Source organism: Lutra lutra, chromosome 8 (assembly GCF_902655055.1).
Source record: "Lutra lutra chromosome 8, mLutLut1.2, whole genome shotgun sequence".
Classification (NCBI taxonomy): Eukaryota; Metazoa; Chordata; class Mammalia; order Carnivora; family Mustelidae; genus Lutra; species Lutra lutra.
The window spans coordinates 10,277,884-10,298,974 of record NC_062285.1 but is presented as its reverse complement, the minus strand read 5'-3'; the positions used below and the strand labels follow the sequence as shown (position 1 = coordinate 10,298,974).

The 21,091-nt window shown below is 46.4% G+C and overlaps 1 protein-coding gene across 3 annotated transcripts in view; it reads left to right on the top strand.

Moving 5' to 3' along the window:
• USP6NL (USP6 N-terminal like) overlaps nt 1–7,972 on the top strand; it is a 171,640-nt gene extending 163,668 nt beyond the window's left edge. For all 3 annotated transcript variants that reach the window (XM_047740866.1, XM_047740865.1, XM_047740864.1), the window contains one exon: nt 4,773–7,972. In XM_047740866.1, coding sequence (XP_047596822.1) covers nt 4,773–6,181 — 1,409 coding nt within the window. In that variant the 3' untranslated portion in view covers nt 6,182–7,972. The remainder of the gene's footprint in view (nt 1–4,772) is intronic.
• The last annotated feature ends 13,119 nt before the right edge of the window (nt 7,973–21,091 follow it).

Genomic DNA, 21,091 nt, shown 5'->3' with positions numbered 1-21,091 from the left:
TCCTTTTAATGGTTATGGTTGTCATCGGGCTTCCACTCACCCACCTGGAAGGGGCGTCGTGGTGACTGGCTGATGTTTCTGTCTGACGGACCGCCGGCCGGCCATTGCCTTAGCCACCCAGGTTACTGCGTTGTGCTCGGAGAAAATTGTCTGAGTGGGGACCACGAGGAGGTTCCCAAGTGCGGTTTTTCTTTTATATAGGTCTTTATATCTTCTTGATAATTTGTTTGTTGGTATCACCCGCCTACAGGGAAGAAGGAATTCCTGTGTTTATCTGGGACACAGTGGATAACTATTTGTAGAGCTGGTGAAAGCTTTTTGGGGGACACGGATTCTGATTTTATTTTTGTTGCTGGTTTTTTAACCCAGTAGGCTAAATAACTCCTTGTCAATATTCTGGACTCGGGGTGCTTTTGGCTTTTGAGTCCCCTTCTTTACCTTGATTCTAGCTGTTTCCTTTGAGGCTGGTTAAACACTGAACTGGAATGGCCTCAGACTATTTCACAGACAGACATGGACAACTTATTTCATTTCATTTCATTTCATTTCATTTCATTTCATTTGTCAGAGAGAGAGAGAGAGAGAGCATGAGCAGGGAGAGCAGCAGGCAGAGGGAGAAGCAGGCTTCCTGCCGAGCAGGGACTCTGGGATCCTGACCTGAGCCCAAGGAAGATGCTTAACCAACTGAGCCCCCCCCAGTCATTCCAACATGGACAATCTTTAAAGTTTGGGTTATCACTTAAAATATTGTGTCCACATACCATAAAATGTCTTTTTTATAAAAAGATACAAGAACAAGGATGCCTGGGTGACTCAGTTGGTTAAGCATCTGCCTTCAGCTCAGGTCATGATCCCAGGGTCCTGGGATTGAGTCCTACATTAGGCTCCCTGCTCAGGGTGGGGTGGGACGGGGGAGCCTGCTTCTCCCCTCTGCCTACCACTCCTATGCTTGTGCTCTCTCTCTCTCTGGCAAATAAATAGACAAAACCTTAAAAAAAAAAAAAAGATAGGAGAATAGTATTGGTCGCACCCTCTGTCACTGAGCAGTATCTTCAGTCCCCAGGGCCCCTGTGGTCCATTCATCTCTTAGCCCACACCTAGCACAGGAGCAAGGGTGTGGCCCTGACCTTACGGTATAACGCAAGAAGCAGCGCCTTCTCTTGCCTTCCATCCAGAGGACTCTGCAGTCAGCTCTGGGTTTGAACTGTGCGTCTGCCACTTACCAGCTGGGAGCCCCTGAGCGGGTTCACTTCTGCCTCCATCTCCTCCTCTCTAGAATGAGAGTCACAGTGGTGACCGCAGTTACGTGCCTATTGCTGAATGCTGTATGGACAGCTTTTTGAGCAGTGGCTAACACATGGTAAGTGTGTGATGAATATTAGCCATTATTGTTACTGTTATCAACACTAATTATTACATAATCCAAGTCCCACCAAGGTGAACTTGGTAAGATAGGTATCAGATGAGGTTACTCTCCTGCCGAAAAGCCCTTCATAGATTGCGGTTAACTTAGGAAGAAATTCAGAGTCCGGACCGTGGTCTTCAAGGCCCTGTGTGATGTGACTCTTCGTTCCTCCGGCCTCGCCCCAGTGTTCTCTCCCACTCAAGGCACAGGGCGCCCTTGCTCTTGCCAGAGCTCTGCCCTGCTCGGCCCCAACCCACCCCAGATCACTTTAATTGTCTTCTCCTGGTGCTGACTGTCTTCCTAGCTCGGCACGAGCAGCATATATGCTCCAGGAGGACAGGGACTTCATCCTTTGTGTCCCCTCTGGATGGCCAGCTCCCCAAGCAGTGCCTGGCATGTAGTATTTGCTCGATACATACATATTAATAGAGACATGAGCGACACAACCTGTAATTGCCAGTTCTCTGGGCGTGCTTTCAAATGTGCAAAATAAAGGGCTTGTACAAATATTGCCAAAGTAAAGTTAGGTTCAGTTAAAATCATCAAAAGGATCTCTGGAGTTTAATTAATGTGACATAAATGGCAGAGCTGGAATGAAACTACTGGGTCCTGGTTCTCATTCAGTATCTGCCACAAAAGATCACACAGGGGGCACCTGGGTGGCTCAGTCATTGCGCATCTGCCTTCGGCTCAGGTTATGGTACCGGGATCCTGGGATCAAGCCCCACATCGGGCTCCCTTGCTCAACGGGGAGCCTGCTTCTCCCTTTCCCTCTGCCTGCTTCTCTCTCTGCTTATGCTCTCTCTGTCAAATAAGTGAATAAAATGTTAAAAAAAAAAAAAAAAAGAGATCTCCTGGCTGCTCTGAGACTCTGCTTCCCACCTCTAAACTACAGGCAGAACTAGCTCTCCAGCCCTCGGACTCTGCTCAGCTGCCCAGCTGAGGGAAGAGGAAAAAGGGGTGACTTTCCACTTTGATCAGAGTAGCTGTGTTTATATTTTCTCTATATATTGGGGCTTCGTATGGAATTCAGTGTGAAAAGAAAAGGGTCTGCTTTTTAAAAGCGTAAAGACTACTGGATTAGAAGAGCACAAAGGTAGGGGCGCCAGGGGGGACTCCCAACTGTTGGTCCTCACCTCAGGTCTTGATCTCAGGGTCGTGGGCTCAAACCCTGCACTGGGCTCCATGGCCAGCCCAGCGTGGAGCCTGCTTAGAAAAAAAGGAAAAGGAAAAGGCAAAGAGCACAAAGGTCATTTTTAGCTTAATAATTCTGATTCCCGTAGCTAAATTCCTTAAAGGATATTATTTCTTCATCACTCTCTGTTCTCCATCCCCCCAAAGAAAAGTTCACTGAATATTTTTAAAAATATATCTTAGAAGTACGATATACGGGTAAATGACAAAATTATCATCATCCAGACCGTGAGCTACATGAAAATAAAGACCGTTTCTATTTGCTCACGTCTCGTGGATGCATCACGTAGCACAGGACCTAAACTGAGCTCACCCGGTCAGTGTTACCAGTGGCGGGGGGCGGCGCGTGCACGAAGAGAGCAGCAACATACTGTTAATAGAGACTCGTGTTCTGTGATATGTGAAAAACGTATTTTAAACCATGGAATGTTTACAAACGAAGTCTGTCCTTTCTTCAGGATGATATGTACTGAATATCTACATTGTAATTATTTTCCATTTAAAAATTTTTTTAGACTCTTTGAAGTTTTGTATTTTACTTCCAGTAGAGTTCCCGTACGGTGCTATATTAGCTTGAGGTGTGCAGTTTCCAGCAGGGCCGTGTATGACTCCGTGCACACCGTAATCCTGGCACTCGTGCCCCACCCGCCTCCCCGGTGGGAGCTAGCAGTTTGTCCTGTGCGGCGAAGAATCTGCCTTGGTTTGTCCTCTGCTAATAGTCACCGTTTTACTTCTTCCTTGCCAATTTGAATGCCATTTATTCCTTTTTCTTGTGTGACTGTGGCTAGGACTTCAAGTATTGTGTTGAATCAAAGTCGTGAGCCTGAACATCCTAAAACTGTTTACCGAAAGACCAGTTTATTGTACCTTCCTTTAGTTTTTCGCTAATTTTTTTCAAGATTTTATTTATTTATTTGGCAGACATCACAAGTAGGCTGAGAGAGAGGAGGAAGCAGGCTCCCTGCTGAGCAGAGAGCCCGATGCGGGGCTCGATCCCAGAACCCTGGGATCATAACCTAAGCTGAAGGCAGAGGCTTTAACCCACTGAGCCACCCAGGCGCCCCCTTCATTAATTTTCTGATGTTCGTTATGTAAAATGTAAAACTAAAAGTAGTCAGTATGATTTTCTTTCTTTTTCTTTTTAAATTTTTTTTCCTTCTTGTGGGTACTTGAGAGAATAATAATAATAATAATAGTAAATAATAAGCTGTTTTGGGACAACGTTGAGACTACAGTTGGTTATCCCCTGCCTTTTCAATTTTTCAGACCTGCCTAAAGTTGATAGGAGAGGTTTTACTGATTTCAAAACCATTTTAGTGGAGATAGATTAAAGCAAAAGTAATACCATGGTAAGACATTGAACTACTGACCTGCACGATTGTTTTGGTAATAAAAAGAGAATGAATATCAGCTTTGCATTCTTGAAAAAGCAAGTAACAATAGATTTTTTTTTTTAAGATTTTATTCATTTATTTGACAGAGATCACAAGTAGGCAGAGAGGCAGGCGGGGGGTGGGGTGGGGCGGGAAGCAGGCTCCCTGCCAAGCAGAGAGCCCGACACGGGGCTTGATCCCAGCACCCTGGGCTTGATCCCAGCACCCTGGGATCATGACCCAAGCCGAAGGCAGAGGCTTTAACCCACTGAGCCACCCAGGCGCCCCAGCAACAGTAGATCTTAAAAAAACCTAAGAATCATGTGTTTCATCATTGTATAAATCTTACTCATTAGTTCATAAAATATTTCCACCTGCCTGCTATGTAAAAAGATTTTGAGTTTTGCTGTGTTTTAGTATCAGTTTCTCTAAATAATGCTGCTTCTAGTGGTGCCTGGGTGGCTCAGTGGGTTAAAGCCTCTGCCTTCGGCTCAGGTCATGGTCCAGGGTCTTGGGATCGAGCCCTGCATCGGGCTCTCTGCTCAGCAGGGAGCCTGCTTTCCCCTCCTGCTCTGCCTGCCTCTCTGCCTGCTTGTGATCTCTCTCTCCCTGTCAAATAAATAAATAAAATCTTAAAAAATAATAAATAGCGCTTCTTCTAAACCCGTACAATCCTGTGGCGTGTAGATACGTGTGCGAGTGCACATACGAAAAGCATGCAGTTGTTCTGTTGTGGTTCTTACATTTGATATCATTTATTCCTGTATCTATTTTACTTATAAATCTATCTTTCTCTTTAGGGAAAGAGGATGAGTATCCGAAGAAACCTTTGGGTCAGCTGCCACCTGAGTCTGCTTGCATCAGTTACCTGAGCAATGGACAGAGAAGTGTGGGCAGGCCGAGTCCCCATATGAGCAGCAGAAGAGGAAGCGGCTCATCACCTCACAAAAAGCACGAGCCTTCCCCTCTCCATGCGAGTAGGATTGGTACACCAGAACGAGTACGGGCACTGAGGCGGAAATCAGAAGATGAAGACAGTAAAAAGCTTCAAGATGAAGCAGATCTTCAACGAAAACTTCCATCAGGTCCACAGGACAGTTCCAGGCAGTACAATCATGCAGCTGCTAACCAGAATAGCAATGCCACGTCCAATGCCAGGAAGGAATTTGTGCCCAAGTGGAACAAACCGTCAGAGACTTCAGCCATTGAAAAAACTGCCAAGTACGCCATCGAAGGCAAAAGTAGGTCAGGACACCCGGCACTCGCAGTTTCCATCCCAAGTTCTGCTGACCCTCGGGTGTCAAACGTGAGGCAGAAGATGAAGGTTTTGGATGCCGATGAAGGGAAGCGGGGCTCTAACGCGTCCCAGTACGACAACGTACCTGAAAATGACAACAGCACTTCTATCGAAGAGGCACTAGAAAGAGCCTACTCCCAAAGTCCACGGAACGTGGTCTACTCTCACAGCCCAAGGAAGTATGTGGAGCCAAGTTCTAGTCCATCGAGAGTATCAAACAAGTTTACTTTTAAAGTGCAGCCTGCAGGTTATGCAAAATACCCACCTCCGTTGGACGGAGAGGATCGCAGGACAGTGCTCCCGCCGTCCTACAGTAACCCCCCCGTTTACCACGGCAATTCTCCCAGACACATCCCTGCTGCTAACAGCAGCTTTGCCTCTCCGCCGTCTACCCACGGGACTCAAGTGCATCCTTCCCGGAGACCTTATGGTTCGACTCTTTCAGTCAATATTTCTCCAGAGAAGTCGCACGGCCGCCCGCTCCCTGTCGTGCTGCCCTCCAGCCGCATAGAAGTCCTTCCCATTGATCCTGGCTGCGGGGGATATGCAGGCAATCCAGAGTCGCCAAAGAATGGACAGTTCATCATTCCTCCAGTGGATTATCTGCCGGATAACAGAAAGTGGTCAGAAGTCAGTTACACCTACAGACCCGAGACTCATGGACCATTGTGGACTCAAGACACTAACCGGGGCCACTTGAGCAACTTACCAAAATATTCCACCTTCCAGCACGTTCCCTTCCAGGACCACAGCCTACCGGCAGTTTCAGTGGATAGTCCAGTGCGATACAGAACTTCCCCAGGCTTAGAAGACGCTGGCTCCTCTGGCTGTCAGTATTCAGGGCCCTCGCCTCCAGTGTACCACTACAGAAATCGGGATGGACTTTCTATTCAAGAATCAGTATTGCTGTGAGAATTTATCTATACTTGGTAAAGACAGGAGAATAGAAACCATTTGAGACCTACATTGCTATGTTTGTAATTGCCAAAGCAGTATTTTATACTATTGTGAACATCGTGCAGGGTTCCGGTGGCTGCTGATACTAGGAATACATAGGAGCCTTTCAACCCCACGTAGATGTGGTTTGTGACGAGCATTTTTAGACTGCAGCATCACTGAACCTGCTGAAGTGAATTCAGCACAGAAACATAGCAATAGCATTTAGGGACGCACACATAATGATAATTTGGGACCCAGTTTCAATTACATCTTCCTCCAGAACCTGAGCGTTTTTGTGCCATTAGCCCATCCTGTTCTGAGTAACGTCACAGAGCACTGAGAAACTGTAGAATAGATACTTTGAAGGCTAGATATAGTGTGCGTGTCTTTCAATAGATACCAAAAAGCCTCCATGCACACACATTTGAACACAGAACTAAAGTAACGTTAAAAAAAATTAATTTTAATCTACGTCCATGGAATAATTTACTATTCTTCCTTTCCTTAACGTGTCTTTGAGCCAAGTTTTTTATTTTTTGTTTTTCTCTTTTTATCCCTTATATTTTTCACCCAGATCCTAGAGTGCCGTCAGGGTTTGCCCCGACTTCATTCAGCTTCTCTGCAGTTGTGGCCATTTTCCTTCCTTCTGAAAGTTAAAGAGGCTGGAGAGAAAAGCTCACCACTGAATGGTGCTTAAACACTGGGGCACAGAACAGGCTCCTTTGACATCGTTTGATAGCAGGCTTAATGCTGTGGTCGCTTCCTACTTCTCCCCTGTAAATTCCTGCAGGGCCCGGGTTGTTGACTTACATGAGCTTTTCCTGGCACTCTTTCCTTAAAAGTGGTAATGAAGGGACATTGCCACACTCAGGCCATTAAATTATCATTGTGTAAACTTGCAAAAAATGATCCTAATTATTAGTAAGGAGTCTAAGGTTTTAATCTTTAAAAAAATAGTGTGACTTTCATACTTCTAAAAATCTCCTTTTTTTTTTTTTCCTTTTGCAGTGAGAACAAATTCAGGTTCATGGTTAAAAAATTAGCAACATCTTTCAAAACGTCTATTACACTACAATTACCAAAACACAGGGACAGTTTTAGGCATCCCCAGAAAGTCTGACCTTGTGTTTAATTGGAGAGCTTATTTTCAGCATGCTTTCCTCGTGTTTGAACAAGGACAAGAGTAGAAAACCCAACACCTCGGGCTCTTCTGGTTGTAAGTTGGGGCTTTAAACTTTCAAGGTACCGAAGTATGTCTTTTCCAATGAGAGTAACATTTGTTTAGCTAGTGAATGTGACAATATTTTTTATGTATATAATGAGTCTAATGTAATTTTAATCAACTTGGTAATGATGTTATTAAACAGCAAAACGAATGGCCATTTGTTAGCAGCTTAGCTCTCTGCTGAAGCAGGCACAAAGCCTGCTCTCCCTGGGCCTCCGTTCAGAACATGCGGAGGCTTAGAAAGAATTGTACATCAGACGCATCGCTGAGGATGTTAATTCCAGTTTTTAAACCATGATTCTGTGACTCGTAATAAACCAAGCTGTATAATTTAGGATATGATAGCAGCATCTGAGTTGCTCCAAAATACATATGTCAACAGTGGTAAATACTGTAGATTTATATATATACATATATATATATATATATATATGCAAAATATATATATACACACACTATTTTCTTATGTCATCTATGACATTTTTATCTGTATACTTTTTTGGATGTGATTGTTTTTAACATGCCAAAAGTAATAAGTATATTTTGTTTTGTGTCTTTCATGTGCTTTTTTTTCATATGTAGAAATGCTCTCCATCTCTGACGCTTCTAATTTTCTTCTAATTGAGGCGATGTGCTCAGTGTTTGCCTACGTGACTTTATCCATCACAGTTGTATGTTAAAAGCTTTATTAATTTCTAGGAGCTCTGTATTTAGAACTACATTACCTTTCCTTTATTTTACCTGCCATTATTAATAGCAATAGGGCATTTCCAGTCTTCCCCACTATAAAATGTAGCTGTTTGTTTTCCAAGTAGGAAAATTTAAATGGACCTTATTCTGCCACTGTACAATTTTAGTCTTTCACACTTATCTTTTAGTGAAAGATAAATAACGGAATGGTTATTAAAGATGAACTCATATTGGCGAGGTGGGTTAACTGGGATCACCATCCTATATTTGGTGAGGACTCCGTGGAGGAGGCTGGTCACTGACAGCTGTGGGCACTGTGAGTACTTTGTCCTTATTCACTCCCTTCTTCACAGCGGTCTTGGCTTGCGCAATAAGCACTTTGGTATGGTTTTTGTTTAAAGATTTTATTTATTTATTTGACAGACAGATCACAAGCAGGCAGAGAGGCAGGCAGAGAGAGAGGAGGAAGCAGGCTCCCCACGGAGCAGAGAGCCCGATGCGGGGCTCAGTCCCAGGACCCTGGGATCATGACCTGAGCTGAAGCAGAGGCTTTAACCCACTGAGCCACCCAAGCGCCCCGGTATGGTTTTTGTTTTAATATTTAGTTTGAAACGTTAGAGAGGCTACACCCAGAGTCTCCAAGGGTTTTAAAACTTTGACTCTTCTGGGTACTAATTTTTTTTTTTTAATTAAAAAAAAAAAGGTGTTTAAAGCTGAGAGAGATGTATATACATAAATGTAAAGTCAGATATCGAGGTATGGTAGAGGAAGAAAATAAATTATTTTTTCCTCCACCTGCTGGGTTCTCCAGCCAGGCCCTGGAAACGGTCTGACGAAAGCAGATCAACAAGAGAAAAACAGCAGCTTATTAATGGGGGCCTCCTGCATTCACATGGCGCCCAGGCCTCAGCAACTCAAGGGAGGGTCGGACGTGGGGTCGGCGCACCTAACTTAGCAGGGAGAGGGAGGAGGAGAAGGGCACTTAGGGGAGAGCCCAGGACTATTTGGAAAGATCAGTGGACCCTTAGGAGAAGTGATGGGCGGTGTGCTGCTGTGTGGCAGGGTCTGGGTACGGTGCCTGGAGAGAGCACAGTTGCCTGTGGAGGGGATTTATGACAGTTGAATTTTGTGGGGAGGCTCTGCTTTGGGGCAGATAAGCAATTTCAGGAACTCAGATGCTTTCAGCTCAAAATCGTTCTTATGCCAAAGTGGTGTGTTTTGGGGTGATGTGCCCTGATCCCCTCAGTGGCAATGATAGAATGTTTCCTGGAAGAATTGAAAAAAAGATTGAATAGGACATTTCAGGAGAAGAAAAATAGATGTTTACAGGATGTGGTGTGATTGCTTTAACTTTTTTCATTTTAAGGAGATTCTAATACTAAATTTTATGTCATACTCAGTGTAATCTTAAAGTGAAGTTTTGTATTTGTCATTTCAGATCTCTCCCCCAGGGCCCATTGAAATGCAAGCATGGAAATAGTACCTCTTCAATACTTTGCTGAGCTCTCCTTTCATATCCATGACTAGAGAAACACATGCCATGCCCACAAATAGGGATTTATTCACAGAGGACCTACAGCTCAGTCTTCTGGAAATATTATTACTCTCAGTTATCTTTCCGACTCACACTTTTATTTTTAGTATGCATTTGTTTGTGGGTTAATTAAGATTACAGTTTGGGGATCTTCTTTTTTTTTTTAATCCTGTAATGGATTATAATGGATTTTAAATGTCCCTCTGTAATATGGATATTAATGCTTATCGATCAGATGGTTTTAATAAATCAGACTTTATTTTTTCAGTGACCCATGGTAGTGAGAATAAAAAGAAAGGACTCCAATTAACATTTAGTTATGGAATTGTACTTCCAAAAGATTTTTCAGTTATCCATAAATCCAAGCATAACTGCCACTGTTTTATACATAAGAACAATGAGGCATAAAGGAACACGTTTTAGATTTCATAGGAGTGCATCTCAACCCTTGCTACTCTTTAGTATTATCTGGGGAACTTAAAAAGGGTTCTTCTTGGTTTCTTCTTTAGGCCACTTATATCAGAATCTCTGGGATGAAAGCCAGACATCAGGTAATTATTTTTTCCCATTCATTCAGCAAAACTCTTAAAAAAAAAAATCCCCCTAAATTTGATTTTGATTGTCTTACATTCCCACTATGAACTGTCTCAAAAATTCTTAACAGATCAATTTCAGATTTAGAAACTCTGATTTCAAGTAAGTTAGGAAAAAAATTCCACTGGAAAGATTCATGTTACCTGCCATTTCTGTAAATTTTGATGAACTACCGACAGTTTTAGAAAGCATAAATGGCTTCACATAGAGGGAGTTATGACTCTATATCTTCTCTCATTACTGCTTACAGCAGTGCCTCAAACGAGGTAGAGCCTTACTAAGGTTTCCATTTTCTTGGACAACCTCTGTCATTTTCCTTAAGTGACATGCTAAAAATACGCCTGAGCTATTTGCAAACCTAAGTGCATTTCCCTATTTGAGCAGCTGAGAAAATGCGCGTGGTCTGTTTATTCAGCCAGCCAGGTGACGTTTTATTGAGCACCTACAGTAGCCTAGCTGTTTCAGGGACTGTGCTAGGCTCACGCTTCAAGATGGGAGACACGTTCTTTAAGCTGTGCTCCTCGGTTCGATTTTGGAGACATGCGCAGGTGATTATCACAGGCGTGGGAAGGCCGCACCTCAGAAGGAGCAGTGGAGGCTGGCTGGGGAGTTGCTTCCATTGCTGAGCCTGAGGATTAGGAGAACAGACAGATGAAGGGAAGGGAGGGCCGGGACACGGCTGCCTAGGGCATATGGCGTGAGTACTTGCATGGTACGTAGGGGGATGTTTGCCGCGGTGATGTGTGTGCGCCGATGGAGTGGAGTGTTTCACAGAGAGACTGTCTGGCAGGGGCCTTCCGTGCCATTGAACTAGACACCGGAAGCCGGTGTTCTGTGGTATGTTCCCATTTGCTGGGGGATCTGTGGAGGCTATGCACGAGGGAACGAGCCTGGGGGAAGTTAGGAAGACCGCAGCAAGCGTTCGTGCCCAAGGTGGTACGGAGTGTGAGGGAAGCAGTTTCAGAGAAAAGGGGATTAACTTGAGAATTACTAAGAAAAGTTGGCCCGACTTGATAATTGTTTGAATGTCATCATGATAATCATAATAAGAAAAACAGTGAACCTTACTGAGTGCTCGTTGTGTGTCTGGCCCTGTGCCGAAACATTGAACCCGCATTAACTCATTGAATTCTCAGCCTAACTCCGTGAGGGTTGGGCCCTCCAAGCCACTGTTCATCCGGGACAACAGGTGGTTGAGGCAACTCGCGCCCTGTGACGCAGCCAGCCCGCGTCAGCCGGGACTTCAGTCCACATGGTCCACGTCGAGAGCCTCTGCTTCTTCCCCAGCCCAGCAGTTTTCAGAGGCTCTGGTTTACCTGCCATGCAACTCACCCATGTTAGCGTACACGTCAAGGACTTTTTAGTAAATGTACACAGCTGTGCAGCCATTACAGCAAACCGATTTTAGAACATCTCCGTCACCTGCAAAAGATCTCTTACACCCATCTGCGATCAGGCTCCATTCCTGCCTCCAGCCTCGGGCAACCACAAAGCCGCTTCCTCCCTCTCCCTGGTTTGCCTTTTCTGGACATTTCGTACACATGGAATCAGGCAGTCTGTGCCTTTCTGCATCTGACTTCACACTTAGCATGACACTTCTGAGGGTTATGCATGTCGTAGGGGGTGTGAGGAATTCCTTTTTATTGCTGCGTAGTGTGGCATCGTGGGACTACAGCACGTTTTGTTCGTTCACTCTGCCAGTTGTAGACATGTGGGTTGTCTTTGCATGCTGCTGTGACCGTTTGTGTCCAAGTCTTTGTGGGGGCCTGGTTTCCTTTCCCGTGGCCTGTTGCTGGCTTTTATGGTCAGCTTATGTTTGACTTCTTAAGGAAGTGCCAGACTCTTTTCCAAAGTGTCTGCACCATTTTAGATCACCATCAGCATTGTATGCGGGTTCGAATTTCTCCACATCGACCCACATGTGTTATTTTCTTTTTTTTATTCTAGCCATTCTAGTGATGTCTCCTTGTGGCCTTGATTTGAATTTCTCTAAGAGCCAGTGATGGTGAACACCTTTTCATGTACTTATGGGCCATTCTTGTATCTTCATTGGGGAAATGTCTGTTCAGATCCTTTGCTCACTTTTGAATTGGGTTATTTTCTTATTATTGAGTAGTAAGATTCTTAATATATTCTGGATACATGTCCTTTATAAGCCGTGATTTGTAAATATTTTCTCCAAGTCTGTCTTATGGTCTCTTCTGTGGCGCAAATGTTTTTAATTTTAATGAAGTCCAATTTTTTCATTTTTTTTCTATATGAATCATGCTTTTAGTATTGTATCTTTCTGCCTAACCCAAGGTCACAAAGGATTTTCTCCTGTTTATTCTCCTAAGAAGTTTCATAATTTTAGTTGTTCCATGTGGGTTTATGAGCCATTTTGAATGAATTTTTGTGTATGGTGTGAGGTAAGGACCTAAATTCATGGGAATGTCATGTGTTACAGAAAGACCGTGCTTTCTCCATTTGAACAGGGTACCTTGGTACTTCTGTCAGACTCATTTGACCATATTTATAAGTGTTTAGTTTAAGGTTTGAAATCAAAAAGTGTACCTACTTCAAATTTGTTCTTTTTCAAATGTTTTTTGCTACCATGGGTCCTTTGCATTTCTATATATGTTTTGAGATCAGCTTGCCATTGTCTGAAAAAAAAAAAAAAAGAAGAAGAAAAGGAAAAACTGGGATTTTTTTGGTAGGTGTTAGTTTGACTCCATGGATCCGCCTGGGAAGAAATGCCGTCTTAACAACTCTGAGTCTTCCAAGCCATAGACGTAGTCTCTACATCTATTTTCATCTTCTTTAATTGCTCTTGGCAACATTTTGTGGCTTTAGTACGTCTCGCACTTCTTTGTCCCTGAGTATTTTATTTTTCTTGCTCTCGTGCATGGATTGTTTCCTGTGGAACCCACGTGCTTCCCCATCATTCTGTACTGGCGGGGGGAGAGCAAGTGATAAGGTCGAGTTCTGCAGTGCCCAGGTTGGGTGGTGGGCCTGATCGGGGGCCTGCCGTCTGATAGAGCTCAGAAGAAGGAGCAGGCTCAGACTTAGTGAGAAAATGACATGTTTTGACATGTAGAATGTGAGGAATAGGAGATTGACAGATGGTGGTGTCTGACAGACAGCTGACCGTTCAGGGAGATATGGTACTTGCTTGCCAGCACGTAGGAGGTAAAGCTGTGAGAGTGCTCCTCTGGGGGGATGAGCAAGCTAAGGATGGGGAGATGGGGAGGGCGCTGACATTTAAGAGGTGCCAGAGAGAAAGGAATGTGTGCAGGACTCTGAGGGAGCACTCACGGACAGGCTCTGCGAGAGCTCAGCGCCCAGTGACTGACCCGTGGGCTCTGGAGCCAGACAGGCTCGAGCCTGCTCTTGGCATTGGTGGTGTGTTTGGGATGTAACACAGCAACACCGTCCCCGTCCTCGGGGGGCTGGTGCTCTGGTCCACCTCCTCATCTATAGATGACGACTGGTCTTCATTTCATGGAGCTGTGAGTTGGATGAGTTACTTCGTGTGAAGTGTTCAGCGCAGCCTCGTCACACAGTAATAATTTCAAACGTGATCTATAATTACGTGCCACGACCATGCGAGGTTTAGTGACGAGAGCATGGGCTTTGATGTCCTGGAGCTGAGTCTGGTGAGGAGTGCAGACATAGACCAGCAGGAACGTGAACGTGACACAGAAGAGGGCCATGGCTGGAGGAGCAAGACTTCCAGAAGGAAACATTCAGCAGCAGGATGGCCCCGTGACTGGGACTGAAGAGAATTTGGATCTGACACCTGCTGTCAGTCCTCCTGCCTCAGATGGCAGGGTTGGTAGACACAAGTGGGAGGCAATGCGGCTCTCTCCGGAGGCTTCCATGAGAATGGGAGGACGGGCTGAATGGGAGCTAGAGGGCCTGATGGGTAAAGGTGGGGACAGGGGATCAGGAGATATTGACACAGAAAAAAAGTCATGCTAGTTGGAAATGAGTTTTGACCGTTCAAACACCCCAGTTCTTGTACAAGGCAGCCCTCGGTTTTATTCCAGTTTGCTACTTGATGTACTCATGCGTATTAAAATACCAATCACGAAACTTTCTGTAATTCTGAGTTTTCACTCTAACTTGGAGGCCAGTTGGCACAATCAGTGTAAAGCCCGGTGTATCAAGAAAGCCCTTGAGTGCTGCCTGTGGACATCCTTGATGTTGTGGGGCACTTGCTTGTATCTTGCTGTCTCCCGATGAGGATGGCTCAGAAGGAACGGGCGTGTGGACGATGGAGAGGTGAGCTGCTCTCAGCTGGCTAGGAGTCGGCGATGAGCTGCGGCTCACCAAAAAGCCCAGTCACTCTTGAATGAGTCCCTAAGCTCTGCCACAAATCCACGGCGTGACTTGGAGCAGATCGCGAGACCCTCTGGGACTCCATTTTTGCTCCGTAATCTCTGGAGGTGGGGAAGGGGAGGTGTCAAGGGTTCTGCCCCAAACACTAAAAGGAGAATGCCTGAGGCTTCTCTGCTTTGTGCCAGGTGTCCTGCCGAGTGCTAGGAGAGCAGTGGTAAGCAAGGGCCAGAGGTCCCCACTCTCGGGGAGCAGACAGTGTCGTGGGGGAGGCTCACGTGAATTACGTGGTTACCAGCACAACAGGCGACCTACATGGGTGGCAGGGACCTGGGAGGAGGCACGCCCAGCACACGGAGGGCCTATGATGGTGGCAAGCAGGAAGAGGAGGCTCGCGGGATGCAGCGTGGCCTGAGTTGGACACTTGGGGGAAGCAGCCACAGTGATGGGCAGAGGATGCCAGCATGTTACCGTGGAAGATGACCCAGTTCTCCCAGTGCCGCCCAGGAGTGAGGAGAGCTGTGTAACCAGTACTGACCCGAACAGCTCCTACCCTGCAGACAGTTCTACACTGTCCGCCAATCTGCACCTGCGAGTCATGCCCTTAGTGGAGTCACCTTGGAGAAAGGGGGACATCGGTGGCCCTGTGCATTCGCAGTTTGGGGTTCATCAAATCTGCACTGTGGTTTGAGTTTGCCACTGACGAGCAGTGTGATCTTGGGCAAGTCCTGTTCCCTTTCCAGGCCTCGCTTTCTTCCATCATAACGCGTGGGCATTAGAGCTTGAACAGTCGATGGAGGTGGTCTAAGACCGCGGATCCCGGCCACGGCTGCAAGTAAGCATCGCCTGGAAGCTGCCGAAAGTGTTCATGCCTGGGCCCACCCCAGACCAGTTACATTGCAATCCCCCCGGGGTGGGCCCAGGCCTTAGGGTTGCATACCTAGAGCTCAACAAGGCAATTGTGTAGAATACACTGGAACAAAACATGCGGAAAGTGGGCCGCAGAGCAAGAAAGGAGATACCACTCCCTCCAGGCCCCACGTAGTTTTCTAGCTCCCATATTCTACTACTACCAGGAAAACATCTGAGGATCATATTAAGGCATTTTTATTTAGAGATTTTGAGAGGTGCGATGAAAAAACTTGGACCTGAAAACAAACTTGGAGACGTCTCAGCATGTCCCCACCAGCCTTGCTGGACCTGTCTCGTGAACAAAATGGGAAAAATGAGGCATTCCCTACCAGGTTGTCCTGAAGATTAATTCAGATGATGCACATGTCACAGTGCCTAGAACAGAGATGTTTTCAAAGTCTTCAGTGATGAATGTGTCTGTATGGGGAAAGGGCTGATATTCATATTTTAAGAGCTTTTTTTTTTTCTTTGAGACCTGTACCCCCAAAAGGAATGTGGGCAAAGAATATTAAACAACAAGGTTAGATGAAGAAGTCCAAAGCTACTAAATGTGTTCTACACCCCCATTAATTAAGGAAATTGAAATTGAAACAATGATTGGCAAAGACAGCGGAAAGGATGTCCACGCCCCGCTGGTGTGAGGAAAATTGTATCCCCCAAACGTCCCGCTTTCCAGTGTCTCCGTTTACATGTTGTATCTTCTGTCCAGCTGTACTACCATGAACAAAAATACAAGTGGAGGAAATACATGTGAAAGGATATTTCTTGCACTGGCATTTGTAATTGAGAAAAATTGGAAATAACTTGCATACCCATCAATAAAGGATGCATTAAATTTGGTATAACCACGTGATATACTGTTCGCCCTTTAAGGATATGCAGGTGGATTTACATGTATTGATATGGAGAGATGTCCATGATTTACCACTCGGTGAAAACAGCTACAAACAGCATTCACTTGGCCCTTGGCTGCCTTTCCAGCTTCTGGCTACAGCTCAGCTCAGCCTTGTGGTGGTGAAGGTCACGGGTGCCCTGGCTATGGCTGCTGCTCACCGTTGGTTTAGGAACCGTGGGCTCTCTAGGAGGGCCGTGGAAGTTCAGTCTGCATGAAGGCTCTAGGGCCTTTGAGGACAGGCAGGGAAGAAAGGTTTAGAATGTGAGATGTAAGAATCACTTGAAGCAAGACAGGAGGTGAGGAGGGGCCATCACCCCTAAGAAGGGGCAGGGCTTGTCCCAGGTGGACAGGACTAGGAAGTGGGGCAGAACTGGGACCACCATTTAGGCTTTTACCAAAAGTGAACATGACAAGGCTTCCTGGGGAACTCAGCAAATGCCGGTCCTCAACAGAGAGGCTCTCAGACTTCTTTCCTTTCCCTTCAGCAGTGTCGTTTGCTCCTGGTCTTTGGAAGGGACGGGCAAGAAAATCACAGAAGTTCCTGCCCACAGCTCCGACAGGCAGCAGGTGGTCACTGGCCAGGAGCTTGGGGTAGCCTAGGGGTGAAAGGGCACTCTTGTTTCTGCCTTTGAGGCTGAAGGTCAGTGATGCCCATGAGTGAATGTTAGAAAAGCAGTGATAAATTTTTCAAAAGGCAGAAATCTTAGAAATATGAAGACCTGGAAACATGGGAGAGGTCAGGTGCCTCATACCGTCTTCCTGCTGCACGAGTCCATGTCGGATTTAAGGGCTTCTATTTAAAAGCCCATCTGGGAAGCCAATCTCTTCCTCCCTGGCCAGCCCTGACGGGAAACAATGGCCACTGTTTGTTGGTTCCAGAAAGGGATGGAGGAGGTTTTGAGCCCGGACTTGTCCCATACTTTAAATATGACTGGATGCTCTATTAGTCCAGGGTATGCTATTCCTTTGGATTTTATGGATCAGTAGAAAATATTCCCCAAGATCTGAGGCACCGTCACAGGGCTGTCCATTTTAATTTTTCCAATAGGTTTGTTAAAAATACATTAATATTATAACACACATGAAAGAAGAAAGCATAAACTCAAAAAAAAGTTCTTTACATTGAATATACTTACCCTTGTAATATATTGATTTCTTTTTAATACCTCATTCCAAGAGGGTGAAAACTGTATGGCTCAGCTCTGATGCACACATCAGCGTTTAAAGGCCACTGAATCAGTGTTTGTTTCAATTCCAGATGATACGATTAGATTGTGTGGTTTGTAGAAAATTAAATTCTTTAGCCAAACCAGATGCTAAGCTTCTGCCCAGAATCAATATGCTATTAGAAGTCTCGGAAACTAATAAACACACCATAACTATTAATTTATGGATAGGTTGTTGGCAAATAAGCTCAGAGAAGGAATCCGGGCTTGAAACAGCTTTTGGAACACCAGATGGAGTGTGCAAGTTTAATCAGAATCCTGAGAAGGGATCTGTGCTGTGTGAGTTAAATCGGAGATATGCTGAGAGAGCGTGGAGAAGTAGAACCTGATGGAAGCTGATACAGGAAATCCTAACTCATGCAAAGAAAAGCAGGTGTTACTTTGACCATGAAGTATGTTGGTGAGAAGCAGAGACAATGGACCTCTCCAGAATCTCATCACCAGGCAGCTTCACCAGAACACATGAGGCCAAAAGAAACCTTGCGTGAACAAGCACATGTCCCCCATGTTTGCCTGTCAGAGCACCTCTCAGTGCCCGACCACAGCCAAGCCCAGGAAGCCTGTCTGTCTGTGGTGGGCTCAACCCCTCACGCGCTTCCCATTTTTGCAGTAGGCAGTTCACAGGTGAAGAAACAAGCCCATAATTGCCCAGTGACTTGACCTTGAGCAAAGGACCAGAACTTACCTTTCCCCACCGTGGCTCCTTCCCACAGCATATGGAAGGTGGACTGGGTGTGCCCTCCCTGCGGCCAGAGAGCCCTTGCCTGACGGAAACCCAGTCATTTGGAGAACCAACCAACCAGCAAGCCCAGGTGCCAATGTTCAAGAAACGGTATTTTGGCCCAGTTAATATGGGTGAAAATCGCTTAACAACATTCAAGGTTTAAGTGCAGCTCCGTGTAGATTGGCCTGTGTAATGGTGTCGCTAAGTCGCTCTACACTCATTCATTCAACCCAGTGTTACTGGATGCCTGCCATGTGCCCCTTGGAATAAATGAGTATCCATCAGAATAAAGTGGCATTTTGCTCAGTACACTCTCAATTAAAAAAAAAAGACAAACAACCCAATTTGGAGTCTTCGGTACCCCTGACGTATTATTGCACAACCTGCTACTCAACTGCACAATTTCAAATCATACTCTTCAAGCCCATTCGGATTATGTCTGTCTCCTGCTTTACCCACCTTCAGAGGCTCCCCACGACCGGCGGATTGAACGTCCTCGCTCAGCCTGGCTTTTGAGGAGCCCCTGACACGGTGTCAGCTTCCTGTCCGAGCCATCCAGAGCCCCAGCCTCCCCGGAAATGACTCAGACAGTGATGCACGTGGGCGTGGCAAAGCTGGAGGTTTGGGTGAGAAGTAAGGGGCTTCGGCGGCATAAGAGTTCAGCAAGACCGGGACTCCTAGCTTCGTGGACTGCTGGTTTCCAAACTCGGCCAATGCCCCAAACTCCACAGCACCCAACAGTGGGAAGGCCACCGTCCGTGGCACCCAGGCCACCGGCAATATCACAGAGCCTGGTCTGCCTTCAGGGCTCCCCACACCCTCCTGTCTAGTCTGTGAAGCTTCGTACCTCCTCCCGCATCCGAGACTCTCACCACTTCTGGAGTCACTTCTCTTGCAGACTTTGACATTAATATTCAATCCAGCAGCTTAGGTGTTTCGTAGACCTTGATCTTACAGTTTCAGGGTAGAAAGTTTATAGGAAAGAGTCAGCTTTAAGTTGGAAGCTGGACCGCCCCTCTATTGTCCAACTCACTGACTTTTTTTTTTAAAGATTTTATTTATTTATTTGAGAGAGAGAGCGTGCATGAGTGAGCACACGTCGGGGAAGGGGGAGAAGGACAAGCAGACTCCCAGCTGAACAGCAAACCTGATGTGGGGTTGGGCCCCAGAACCCCGGGATCATAACCTGAGCCAAAGTCAGACATTCAACCGACCAAGCCACCCAGGGGCCCCCAAGTCATTGATTCTTAAGTTTTTTCTTTTAATGTGCACAGAAAAGCCCTGGGGATCTTGCTGAAATGCACTTTGCTCTGAGGCTCCCTATCCCTTAGGAGCTCCCACCTGCCGTTGATGCAGCTGGACAGGACACCACATTGAGAAACAGGAAGTTCAAGTTCCCGAGCCCCATCCCGCTCACGCCAGAGGCCCACGCATTTGCCGGGGACCTGAGGCCAATGACTGCTGTGGCTCGTAAAGCACACGGCCGCTGGCCTCTGCTCACAGACACCGGCGAGATGGCTGCGTGTCTTCTCCGTCCAGGTCTCTGCACACTTACAGGCCTGCACCCTTTGGAGGCTCTGCTCTGGCTGTTGGAGACGGTGCTTCTCTTCTCTGGAAGGCGACCCAGCAAGCTCTTGAGGAGAAAGGGTAAACCATTGCCCTTGAGGGGTTCCCGCGGTAGTTTCCCGCAAGCGAAGGAAGTACCTGTTGCCATTTCCTCCCTAAAATAAATTTTTCTTCCCTTCATCCACACAGATGGGCCAGATCATCCGAGCAACAGTTTCTGGGTGTGTGGCAGCCAGCACCTCCCGCTTACTTCTATATGTTGTTTCTACAGAAAGGGGAGATGATGAAATTTAGCTGCAGCAGGCTGTAGTTGGGAAGTTATAACCTACCTAATTCCTTAATTAAGCTATCAATTAAAGCTACGTCCATGCCACCTGCTATGCCTGGGCCTTGTGCCACGTGGTAGGTGCCAACTCTGAGAAACCCATCCCTGTGAACCCGGAGCTTCTGACACGTTTGCCTGCAGTAACTCTTTAGTCATCCCTCTCCTTGCCGCCCCCAACTGCTCTTTCCTAAAGTACTTTTTGAAGTTCGCATGCAGATGGGCCGCCCAGCCCCATTTGTCATGCACACGGGGTTACAGAATGTCGGCCTCTGCCAGCGGATTTCAGCTGGGCCTTCCGAGGGCTGTAACTTCCGCAGCCTCTCTGTTGACCGTCCGGCAAGGAGCCAGTCGCCTTTCTCGGGTGGAGGTCCCGAGCTTCACCGCAGGGAAGAGGTGCGGTGTAGACCGCTCCGAAAGAGAAAACGGGATCCAGGACACGGGAAACGAGGCTTCTCTGAAGGTGAGCTCCGTTGCAAACTTCTGTTACCTAGGTGGATGTTAAATAAGCATTTGTGGAAAGAATGAATGAGTGAGAATAAGAAAAGCAAGAAGAAAAAGCTTTTGTATCAAAGCATGGTTGTCCCCGCCAAAGGTCTCAGTTGTCCTCCTGTTTTCCCACTAGTCACGTATATGGCTCTTGTCTGAAACTGCTGGGCTCTCTGAGACATCTGCGATGTCACCCTCCCGAGAAGGTGGAGAGCAGCTCAGCTCACGGGTCATGGCACGTTCCTCGGATGTAGAGGGGCCTCCTGCAGGTCGGGGAGCCTGTGGATCTGGATCCGCGTCGGAGCTGATGGGACCGTGACCGCAGCTCCCGTGCTTTCTGATGGATCGAGCTGTCAATACATCCAGGAAATGCTCACTCCGCCCTGAGT